This window comes from Lathamus discolor, chromosome 4 (genome assembly GCF_037157495.1).
Source record: "Lathamus discolor isolate bLatDis1 chromosome 4, bLatDis1.hap1, whole genome shotgun sequence".
Taxonomy (NCBI): domain Eukaryota; kingdom Metazoa; phylum Chordata; class Aves; order Psittaciformes; family Psittacidae; genus Lathamus; species Lathamus discolor.
The window spans coordinates 64,389,963-64,403,065 of record NC_088887.1 but is presented as its reverse complement, the minus strand read 5'-3'; the positions used below and the strand labels follow the sequence as shown (position 1 = coordinate 64,403,065).

The 13,103-nt window shown below is 38.3% G+C and overlaps 1 protein-coding gene across 7 annotated transcripts in view; it reads right to left on the bottom strand.

Moving 5' to 3' along the window:
• Window positions 1–13,103, bottom strand: part of CCDC138 (coiled-coil domain containing 138) — a 37,748-nt gene that overhangs the window by 8,839 nt on the left and 15,806 nt on the right. For all 7 annotated transcript variants that reach the window (XM_065677821.1, XM_065677822.1, XM_065677823.1 and 4 more), the window contains one exon: window positions 9,275–9,451. In XM_065677821.1, coding sequence (XP_065533893.1) covers window positions 9,275–9,451 — 177 coding nt within the window. The remainder of the gene's footprint in view (window positions 1–9,274; window positions 9,452–13,103) is intronic.

Here is a 13,103-nt window from a genome sequence, read left to right as displayed (position 1 = left end):
AGGGAGCTGGTGGAAGTGCTCACCAAGCCACTTTCCATCATTAACCAGCAGTCCTGGCTGACCTAGTTGGTCTCAGCTGACTGGAGGTTAGCAAATGTGATGCCCATCTACCAGAAGGGCTAAAAGGAAAATATGGGGAACTCCAGGCCTGTCAGTCTGATCTCAGTGCCAAAAAAGGTTATGGAGCAGATCACCTTGAGTGCCATCATAAGACACGTAGAGGACAACACATATTATATTGGAGAAGATGGCAGTTAGTAAAAGGACTGAAAGGTGGGTAGCTTATGAAAGTGGCTAAAAGCAAAACAAAATACTTTGCCTTGAGAAGTGCATTTTATATACTGATTCTTTAATTGTGCTTATTTCATGTATTAATTAATGACTGTGGCATGGAAACAGGAGTAGCCAAATGAAATTCCATGTCGGAATTGCTCATTTAGGTAAGAGGTATAAAATAAATGAAAGGCAGAATTATTTTACTTGCTGGAATAACAGAAGCGTAAAGACAATACACTAAGAAGCAACAAACATTTTTCCTGTAAAATCACTGATTAGAAACATGAGAGGATGAAAACTCTTGGTGTGCTTATTGAACTCAGTATGTCTGTGAGCAACCAACATGGCCTAACCATTAAAGACAGATTCTAATGAGGCCTGAGAGAAAACCCCACCATTTTACAAGTAACCTAAGTAGCACTATAAATTGAAGCTATGCAGTATTATTATGGGTTACTTTACTCAAGAAACTAGAAAAAACCTAATGAACTACCAGAATTACTGAAGGAATCACAACTCTCTTACAGAGGACACCTAAAGGAACTTTGTTCTAACATTTTTTCTGTCAGATCTTGCCTGCCTTGTTTCCTCTGCTCTTGTATCTCCACACCTGTAATAACCAGCTCAGAACTAAGCACAGTATTTCAAAGTCAGTGACAAAGTCTGATAAGGAAGACTTTGCATAAATAAATGTAACCTGGCATAACCTGTGATTCTGTAAAGTCAGATTGCAAGTAAGCGTGTAAATAAAGTCCGAACTCTGAAATTATTGTATAAAATCATTTCAATTACAACATTGCTCTAAATTCACCTTGAAAAGCCAGCTACCAAGTATAGTAGTTCTGCTAGTCAAATACAAAATAAAAACAACAAAGATGTGTGCAAGCTTTTGGTGTACTTGCTTGCTTTCAGCAAACAAACAGGTTGCTCCTAACATTATCACAGGCTGTATGTAACGGTTAGACGTATTAATAGAAATATTTATCTGTGGTTAAAATATTAAACAGACATCTATTAATCCAACATAATTATTCACTGTTTTCAGAAGAATGAGTAAAAAAATTACAAAGGTAAGACAGGATAATAGAGGAAGGATTTCCTTTTAAATGGTTTGTATTTCAATGTTTATCCCACATAAGCCGTAAATCATTCCGTTCGCTATAGCTTCAAACACAGTTCCTCAGGATAATTTCACATCTGCCTTTCACACAGGTGAGGGGGAATCCTACTTTAGTATGGCTATTTACAGACTTGACATTTTTACCCTTCAGTACTGCAGAATAAGCTCATTTGAAAAGTTTCAATCCTGCAAAGTAACCAGTAAAGATAATATGTTGAAAAATACATCTAAGTTGTAATCTGTTTAAGCATACAGGCATTTTTTACTTCATACCTTCACTGCTTGTAGTCTTTAAAGTCCCAAAATGTGAAGATTCAAGGGAAAAAAAAAAAAAAAAAAAAAAGAGTAGGTTTGGGTTTCCCTTAATAGATTCCAGCCACTGATTTTTAGAAGCACTTGATCAGTGTGAATTGTAGAATACCTAGCATTAGTCATGGAAGCACCCCAACATGAAGCAAGAGAGAGAGTGTCCATATATGCAGTCCACATTAAAAGATTCGTAGTACCATAGAATGGTTTGGGTTGGAAGGGACCTTAAATTCAATTTACAAGTAAGTAATTACAACTTCTTGCTATAGAGGCATTTTTTTTTTATCTCCACTGGCTTAACTCCCCTGTAAAAAGAGTACATCTGGATACAGACTTGCTCATCCACGCCAATAATATTTTCTTCTAAAAAAAAAAAATAAGTAAAGTTCAGTTAATGTTTAAATACAGCTCACTTCCGCAGTTACTAAAACTCTTAAGCAATGTTAATATGGTTAAGAAATCATACTTAAGCCCTATGAGAATACATCTTAGAGTGAACATGAGAGTCATTTAGAGATTTTTTTTTCCCCAATATGCACTTGTGTATTTGTAAATAAGCACACACTAATGCAAAATATTCTCTCTGTAAAACAGAAGTAAGCTTGAAGACAAAGTAAACATAAGGTTTATTTAAATCACAGGGCAGTGCTTTGTAATGCCTAATGAGCAAGTTTTGATTTCCTTGAATGAACATAAGGTTGGGAAAAGGGAATGTACTAATCTACATGATAGAAGTTAGCCATCACTGCAAGAGGAATTTAAGACATACTGTCTTTGTGCAAAAGTGCAAAGGGTGAAACTGAGGAAGGCAGCTCTGTGCTTAATATCAGATTTGAGATAGCAGATCTCAAATCAAGCATGAATCAGACCACAGCTCAACAGAGGTATTTTTGATAGGTGACTAGAAATTCACTATATCCTTTGGAACCCTTTAACTGATTCACAGGTAAAAAAAAAAAACCCAGGAAACTGCTTAAGAAGCGAGATGACAGGAACAACAGTATTCACCAAGACTGTATATGACACATATTCAACTACTGGGTGATTTAAAACTAATGATGTTCTTCAACACCCACAGAGCAAATTTTCTTGCTGAGGTCATGCTATTTATTACTAGCTTGTTTCCAGGAAATGTTTCATGTCTGGCATCCAGGAATTCTCTTGAACAGAGTGCTGCAACTACTGTCCTAGAAACAAGATCTGTTAATATAAGAAATTTGTAGTCTTAGGAAGAGAACTCGGTATGGGAAGAGAACTTGGGTATGAAGATACTCTGGAAGCCACTGGTGTCATACTGTAAAAATTTGGATGATTTAAAGGAACTAGTACTTTATTTATTAAATTAATTTCAATAGTAATTTAAGTGGGAAATGGTAAGAGTTTTATTAAGCGATAAATACATTATAAGCCTTTTGACTAATCTGAAACATATCAGTATTTAGCAGCTAATACATTTTCCTCCCAAAATTTCAAAGGTAGTCAAAGCATTACATCTGTGGAGATCTATCACCAAGCACATTCACAGTTTACCAAGAAACTAAATCTATTTTCTGTGACAGTGCTATCAAAGATGGTTTTGTTCTTACTTCTTCCTTCACACAGGTTCGTAGCTTAAAGATAGGACTAAAACCCAAACATCACGGCTAGGTAGCCTGCTTTCCTTAACTAAGGTAAGAAAATCTTTGGTGCGAAAATCTTTCATCCCTGTCAAAAGAGCAGGAATGTATCTCTTCCCCTTTTACTCAACAGGATGCAAGAAAGCTGCCTTTACATTGGTTTCAAAGATCAAAAGAAGGATCAAGTTGAATTTTATGGCACTCATCTCAAGCCCCAGATTCAAGCAAAATACCACCACCGTTAAAAATACCCTGAAGGACTTGCTACCTTGATTCTGCTTTTAATCATTCAATCTTTCCTGCAAAGGAAAGATAGGCATCCTCCAACAAACAAGGATTGAAATCCCAGTAATGGGTATGGAAAGCCAAATAAGAGACTGAAAATGATAAACTTGAACTGGCATTCATCCCATCTTACCATGAAAAAGAAACAATAATGATGGACACCTACAGTGAAGATACAGCTAAACTGCTGCTTCAGTGCTGTGTTTCACTTGTATCAGCTACTGGAAAGGATATTCAAAATAGAAGGCTTAGCAGGTTAAAATGGACCAACTTATGCACCATTATGGACATTTTTAGGTAAAAGTATTAGAATCATAGAATAGTTAGGGTTGGAAAGGACCTCAAGATCATCTAGTTCCAACCCCCTGCCATGGGCAGGGACACCTCAAACTAAAGCATGCTACCCAAGGCTTCGTCCAACCTGGCCTTGAACACTGCCAGGGATGGAGCACTCACAACCTCCCTGGGCAACCCATTCCAGTGCCTCACCACCCTCACAGTAAAGAATTTCTTCCTTATATCCAATCTAAACTTCCCCTGTTTAAGACTTAAACTGTTACCCCTTGTCCTGTCATTATAGTCCCTGATGAAGAGACCCTCCCCAGCATCCCTATAGGCCCCCTTCAGGTACTGGAAGGCTGCTGAGGTCTCCACGCAGCCTTCTCTTCTCCAGGCTGAACAGCCCAAACTTCCTCAGCCTATCTTCATGCAGGAGGTGCTTCAGTCCCCTGATCATCCTCATGGCCCTCCTCTGGACTTGTTCCAGCAGTTCCATGTCCTTTTTATGTTGAGGACACCAGAACTGCACACAATACTCCAGGTGAGGTCTCACAAGAGCAGAGTAGAGGGGCAGGATCACCCCTCCTTCAACCTGCTGGTCACACTCCTTTGATGCAGCCCAGGATACGGTTGGCTTTCTGGGCTGCGAGCGCACACTGAAGCCAGCTCACCTTCATTTTCTCATGGACCAACACCCCCAAGTCCTTCTCTGCAGGGCCGCTCTGAATCTCTTCTCTGCCCAACCTGTAGCTGTGCCTGGGATTGCTCCATCCCAGGTGTAGGACCTTGCACTTGGCACGGTTGAACTTCATAAGGTTGGCATCAGCCCACCTCACAAGCATGTCGTAGTCCCTCTGGATGGCATCCCTTCCCTCCAGCATATCAACCGAACCACACAGCTTGGTGTCATCAGCAAACTTGCTGAGGGCGCACTCAATCCCACTGTCCATGTCACTGACAAAGATGTTGAACAGGACTGGTCCCAACACCGATCCCTGAGGGACACCACTCGTTACCGGTCTCCAGCCGGACATCGAGCCATTGACCACAAGTCTTTGTGTGTGGCCATCCAGCCAGTTCTTTATCCACTGAGTGGTCCACCTATCAAATTGATATCTTTCCAAGTTAGAGACAAGGATGTCATGTGGGATAGTGACAAACGCTTTGCACAAGTCCAGGTAGATGACATCAACTGCTCTACCCTTGTCCATCAGTTCCGTAGCCCCATCATAGAAGGCCACCAAATTGGTCAGGCAGGATTTCCCCTTACTGAAGCCATGCTGGCTGTCACCAAGCACCTTGTTGTTTTTCATGTGCCTTAGCATGCCTTCCAGGAGAATGTGCTCCAAGATTTTGCCAGGCACAGAGGTGAGACTGACTGGTCTGTAATTCCCCGGGTCTTCCACTTTCCCATTCTTGAAAATGGGGGTTATATTTCCCTTTTCCCAGTCGTCGGGAACTTCACCTGACTGCCATGATTTTTCAGATATGATGGCCAGTGGCTTAGCAACTTCATTCGCCAGCTCCTTCAGGACCCACAGATGGATTTCATCAGGTCCCATAGACTTTGTGCACGTTCAGGTTTTTAAGATGGTCTCGAACAAGATCCTCTCCTACAGTGGGCCCAAGGTCTTCATTCTCACAGTCTCTGTGTCTACCTTCTAAGACTTGGGCGGTACGCTCAGAGCCTTTGCCAGTGAAGACCGAGGCGAAGAAGTCATTCAGAACCTCAGCCTTCTCCAAATCCAGGGCAGCCAGTTCTCCTGATAGCTTCCTCAGGGGGCCTATGTTGTCCCTAGTCTGTTTTTTATTTGCTACGTACCTGTAGAATCCCTTCCTGTTATCCTTAACATCCCTGGCCAAGTTTAATTCTAACTGGGCCTTAGCTTTCCTAACGTGGTCCCTAGCTTCCCAGACAACATCCCTGTATTCTTCCCAGGCCGCCTGTCCTTGCTTCCATTTTTTATAAGCCTCTTTTTTCCTTTGAATTTTCCTCAGCAGCTCCTTATCCATCCAAGGAGGTCTCCTGGCCCTCCTGATGCACTTCCTTCTAGTTGGGATGCAACACTCCTGAGCTTGTAGCAGGTGATCCTTGAATATCAACCAACAGTCTTGGCCCCCCCTGCCCTCTAGGGCTATATCCCACGGAACCTTACTAAGCAGGCTCTTGAAGAGGCCAAAGTCTGCTCTCTTGCAGTCCAGGGCAGTGAGCTTGCTGCATGTTCTTCTCACTGTCCTGAGGATCTTGAATTCGACCATCTCGTGATCACTGCATCCAAGGCTGCCCTGCAGCATCACATTTCCAACGAGCCCTTCCCTATTGGTGAGCATGAGGTCAAGCATGGCACCTCTCCTTGTCGGCTCCTCTATTACTTGCAGAAGGAAGCTGTCTTCCACACAATCGAGGAACCTCCTGGATTCCTTGTGCTGGGCTGTACCGAATGTACCAGAATGCAGTAAGAGAAAAGGTATAAAATACCTTTGCTGGGCTTATTTTCTATTGTCAGGTTCATAACAAGCTGTTAACTCTTATAAATGCGGAATTTAAAAATCAACCTATTGCTTCCACTGAAGATAGACTAAACCAACTAGATCTCAACTTAGGTCACTGAGCTCATGTGAAGGAAAAGAATCACTCCAGCATGCAAAAGGCATGAAATAAAACATAAATTTTTTAAAATTACATTTTGTATCCTAAAAATTACCTACAACTCAATTTCAGCTACTTATAAAGTTTCTAGCTTAGGTTTAATGAAGCAAGTATTTACGAACGGAAAGCAAATGGTTAGGGTAAGAACTCAACGCAACTGCAAATTTCTTTCCTCAAACATATTATCACCAAAAGAAGTGAACAGAATCCACAGAAGTACCGGAAGATGTAAATGCCGAAGTTACAAGGCTATTATAGCACTAACATAAACGGAAAGAGAAGTTCTCTTGTACCAGTAAGATGCACAACAGTAAGACTGTTAATTTTAATTTGCCATTAATTTTAATTTGCCATTAAGATCTTGTACATTGACAGAAAGCAGATGATACGAATGCCTCAACTCTTGCATTTGACATCATATTTTCAGTAACTGAATGCCTCATCAGCACTATCAATGTTGGATGAACTCATAATGGAAACTTGGATCTTGGACCCATTGTACTACATCTACTCTAAAGCCAAAAGTAATGATACTGATCAAAAATCTGAAAACGTGCATACCAAACCCAAATCAGTCAATGGGCTTAAGCAGTACTGCAGACTTATAATTTTTAGCAACAGAAATATTCATCTTAGAGTAGTAGGTACTTTCTTCATATGCAGCTTAAGTAATTTTCCTTAATATATGAGGGAAATCTAAGTTTCATTTCTGGAACATGAGCAAGATTTTTCTTACAGGGAAGAGAACCTACATGAGGACCTCAGACAGACCTGGACTGTACAGAACCATTGGCGTTCATTGCTTACGGTAACAGAAGGTACATGCAGTTACAGGGAAGAGTAGTACAACACAGCAGTTATTTCCCACTTGATTCACACCTTTCAACCTGGCCAACTGAAATTTTAATCTTTAAAAATACTTTAAAAAAAATTAAAACCTTTTTTTCCAACATAACTTCAAATCATTTCAGCTCTAAAGGTAATATTTTTGAGCAAATATTTGAATACTCCAATTGAAAATTATTGCAGCAAGTTGAAAGAATGCCTGTGATTGCATATCTTACAGGACAAAAAAAAAAAAGAAAGAGAGCCTAGACTTTGCCTCCTTTTGGTCAGACGCTGTCTTTCAGGGTAATAATACTGCACGGTTTAGTATATGGCCGACTACCTACAACTTTATATTTAAGGCTGCACACCAATACAGCATTAAGATCATAAATTCCTATTTTAATCTAACACAGCAAGCTCTCTGAATATTCACTGCCACCTTCTAGTTCGTCTTTTAATGACTTTTCAATAGGATGCTTATATACGAATGAAAATATCTAATTCCCACCAACAACACTACTTCTACTTGTCATTGCTAACAATTTCTTGCAACACACTATGTAATGTAAAAGAGCAGAACATGCCTGTAACTACTGTATTGGCTATTTATTCTACTAAAGAGATAAGGCCCTGCATAAGCTTTATATCCAGTTGCCGAGAAATAAATTCTCAATCAAATGTCAACTGAATTAGACATTACTCCTCCCTTCCCTGATTTCACATGTAATACATCTTCTCTGAGAAGCAACAAAGCAAAATATGAGTCACAATGTATCTCCATTATTCTTCAAACTTCAGGCATTTAGTATATCACAACGACTACTGCTAGGTAACAGAAGATGTACTGTTATTTATTGGCATTACCCGAAGTAATATCAGACACCACCCACCTTGCTCAGCTTACTTTTGTGCATACAAGTATCTCTTTCCTAGTCACTTTACCAATCATAGTTATGACTATTAGGAAGAATACTTCAGTGTAAGACCACACTAACTACACGTCCGAAAAAGAGCCTGAAAGGAAGATTAAAAGTTTAATTTAATATTTCTGCTACTCACATCAGTACAAAATGGCTTTTTAATTCAATGCTATTCCATCCCAAGTCAAACATGCTCGCTATTTTTACCACTACAATGCCTGGTAACAAAATACTTCCAAAATAACACCATACGTTTCAAAAATAGCAGCAGCCCCTTCCCCTATTCTGTTCTAAAAGACAGTGAGTAATTCCTATCTTAAAAAGAACTCCTACCTAAACCAGTCAGAAGGTTTATTCAACATGGCACTGGAATGCCTCACTACCTGTATATGTTCATCCAGTTGTTTATCAACTGATTCTTAGCCTGTATCACTTGGAAAAGTGCTGTGACAAATGAGATTATAAACCCTTTACATGGTGACAGCTCAGTAAAATTCAGCAAAACATGACCATCTCTTCCAAAAAGGCCATTTCCAATTATCAGAAACTAAAAAATGATTGGGGATGAGCTGTTCAAACTAGAAAAAGAAATTAAGTAAAGCCTATTTTTTATCTCCACCTGCTGGCAGGTTTTCATAATACGGCTTCCTTGGCACAGCCTGACTTCAAAGAAAAACATCTGTAAGGTAATTCAGTGGAATAAATGAAAAAGCCAACCTAAAAATAACAATGAAAAATTTCACATCAATAAATAGAAAGCAACCAGGACAAAATATAAAGCATAGGCACTTGAAGGGAAAAGAAAAGACAACTCAGAGAAAGACAATTCAGAAACTTATTTTGTGTCTCTGTTGAATTTACGTGATACAAACAAATTCTAATACTAGATTAGAATATTTACCCAGAAGAATTCTGTTACTTTTCACATTGTATTTCTGCTTACCTTACCTGTTTTCATAATGATTTTATTTTATTAATTATCCAAATTTACCAGATTCTGTGGTCATCTGAAGTAATCCATCAAGAGCAATGGAAAGCAGACCTCTACTGGATACTTTTAAGTGACTTAATATAATAGGCACACACTGGTATTCCAAAAATAAGGCCTTCCCTTCATCTGTCTTCAAGTCTGTTCGAAGGGAATCAAACGCCTGAGCCAGGTAATCCACTGTAAGACATCAGAATAAAGGCAATAAAACTTCTATAATATAGCACCATTAAGCAATATGTGAACAACTATCCTGAGAGTTACTGTTTCAGTAACTCTCAGCAAGTTAAATGACTGAAAATATTAAATTTTATTTTTATTTAAAGACATCATCTGCTTGCTTTTATTCCCTAACATTATTATTGTAAGTGAGGAAAAAGACAAACTACAACTCATATGTTGAAGAAAAATACACTTACAAATGCTTAAGAGAAAATTACAAGCTTGCATAGTTTGAGACAATGTTGGTTTCAACATCTGTGAAACTCCTACTAAAGGAGTTAAGGGCTGATTTGTCTGAAGAAGAGCGATTAATTTGATAAATCATATAATGGTTAGGGTTGGAAAGGACCTTAAGATCATCTAGTTCCAAACCCCTTGCCATGGGCAGGGATGCCTCACATTAGACCATGCTGCCCAAGAGCAACTACTCCGATTCCTTCCTATAAGAGCTGTAGTTTAAGCTTCAGTGCACACATTTTATACACCCATCCATTGTGGAGTGCACTAAATTATATGCGGAATGTAGATTAAGTGAACCAATTCAATTTTCTTAATTTCCTGATGTCAGATCTTTCTTAGTATCTTGGAACAGCATTGATCATCTGGAGCGCAGAAAATTAACTACAAGGAAATAATTTATTCTGTAGCAAAAGTTTAACTACAGTGCCATCTGCAGGATACGGACTCTGAAGGAAATGGGATCTATGTTCAAAACGAATCTGCTACTTTATCACTAGATCATTAGTGCCATGTAGTCACAGTGATCCAAATTCATACATAGTGATATTCAACATATGTTTAACAATGAAACTAATTTTCCCTGTTATAGAAGACAGCAATAAAAAGCAACCATGAGAAATGCCTGCTAAACTAATTCGTTCTAATCAAGAGCATTCATCTGCTTAGGTTAAGTGTCTGCAATAACTATTTTTGGTCTTGCAATTCTTTTTATCATTTTTATCAAACATTTCTAGAAATGCGAGTCTCAATTTAGGAGTAATTATCATGATTCACCAAAATATCTTGACTGAAATAGTTTCCTCTGACAGCTGAAATATTGCATTTGTTCATTAATGATGTCAAGGGTGGATTTCCACCATGTTTATATCTGATATTTACTGTAGAGACTCACAATACAGCTACTGCACAGGTCAGTTAAGCATAAAGGCATACTCATCTGCTCAACCATCTAATCCAGAAATACGACTTCTATGAACAAGAACACTGTTCGTTACCTATGGATTTAAAATCTTTGGCACCCCTGTTTAGTGTCACTCACTATGCCAGAGATTGAAGCAATTTTGTGGTGTAGATCTCTGCTGTCTAAGAAATGGCCCAAAATTCACAACATATTTCATGCAAGAGACTGAAAAAAAGATCAGATGCCAAAGTAGGCATTGGATTTTGACATACCGCCATGGTTTTCAAGGATTACCTTGAAAATTAACATCTCTGTAACCTGTCTTCATTTCTTTGTTTGGGGATATGTTAGTAGTAAGAACGTTTTAAAACAGAAAACATTCTGATTAAAAGAGATAGCAAAAACAGAATCAATGAATAATTTAAGCTGGAATCTAGTCCAACCCTCCTGCCCAAAGTAGGACTGTCTCTGAAGTTAGGTCAGTTTGCCCAGTCGTAACCCCACTTAAAACTACTTGCTATCAAAACAATCTGTGCTTTCAAAATGTCTTTGAAAAGGGAAAAATAAGTGGTTAGCATCATAAACAGTTGGAAAAAGGGTACAGATACATTAATTCTTATGCTACCCCTGTAAAACTTATTCTTGCAGAAAATCTCAATTATGCAGCACTATAGTACTCCTAAGTTGCCGCAGGTAGACAATAATCACCTCTTACACCTGCTCTTGATGGTATATAATTAGTGTTTTCTGCCTGACTTCCATAAAAAGGATCTGCAACACCTCACTTCCTATTTCCTTCAAACAGAGAAAAGGCTTCGTAACTGAAGGCAGCAGTTAACAAATCAGCTGAGAGAACAGTTACTCTATTATTTGAGATACATTTTCCACAGCTTTTTCTCACACTGTCCTGATGCAATCTGACTTGTTATCTCATTATGTCTATTTGAAACCTTTACCTTCTCCCTATCCCATGAGGCAGGGAAGACCCAAACTTCCTCTGTTTTATTGCCAACACAAAATTATGTAAGTTCTAAGTAGAGAATCCTACTTTATTATTATACTCATCCACGAATGTAAAAATTGGGAGGATCCTGGGAACAAAGGGGAAAAAAAACCCTCACAGTGAAAGGAGTTGTATGCCCTGTGATGCCCAACCTCCCATTACTTTTTTATCAATAAAAGGCAGAAGTGTGAGCCGAAAATGATGTAGCTGTTTCAGATACAATAATCCTCTAACAGGCATTGAAGGTTGTTTGGACTATATTGCTTACAAAGATATTTGTTGTTTTTTTTCCCCTCAAAGATATAAATACACAAAAAAACCAAGTCCTTATACAGTCAGAAGCTCAATTAGATAATATATGACAATTATGTTGCATTTAGCATTCAGAGGGGACCTATCAACTCTGCTGCTTTTATGCTGATGACTCTTTTTGCACAGGTGAACAGAACTGTTTTATAGCCATCATTTAAGCCATTACTGAATTGCAAAAATATATCAAAAAAGAAAAATAATAAAAGAAGTCAAAGTAAGACATTCTTTGGGATTACTCATCAAATCTGCAGATTTAAGAGCCTTCAAGCATAATTCAGATTAGGTACTAAAAACTAAAGTTTTTAAAGAAGTCATATATAAATTAGAAATCGGGAAGAATGTTTAAATGATCAAAGTTAATCTATCAGTTATTAAAATACCTCTGTAAGTCAGATTGATTTAAGGTCTTTCTTCTCTGGGTTCTGACAGAGAAGTATACCAATCTCTATGTCAAAAGGGTAAGGAAGGAAAGCACTAAAAATCTGAGTTTGTGCCTCTTCTCACAGTGTGCTCAACATTCAGAGCTCACAAGAAACAGTCATTTTTTGTCATCATTTTAACAAAAATCTTTTAGTCTTTTCTGACAGCATCTGTTTCCAAAGAAGGCTCCACTGACAAGATTTGCTACAGCATTTTAAAAACTGCACAAGCAGAGTAACCTGTCATGACCTGAAGAAGACACTATTTTCAGAACTGTGTTATCTCCTGACCTTGTTTGCTTTCGCCTTGTTAAAGTACTACATTACTATGCTACATCAACATAGGAATTTGGAATAATTTGGATAAAAAGGCCATTTGACAGGTGGCTTTGAAGTCTAAAACAAAGGTGCCTTTGGAAATGAGTCTATTTAACAGTGAAATCTGAAAGGACAATTGCATCAAGGACTGACAGTTTCATAGAGTAGCAGTTTTCAATATAGATAATATTTTATGCATAGCCATTTGCAGTGCCAGACTTAGTAGGAGAAGAGGGGAGCAGCAGACAGGTAAGGGCTGGAGTTTGGACTGTATACTAAACTAGATCAAAGGATAAAGCAATTTCAAGGACATATATTGTATCACACAATTTGATCCAACAATTACCATCCACTACATGAGTGACTTTATGTCATTAAAGATACATAAGAAATACCTATGAACATGCAATTTATCTA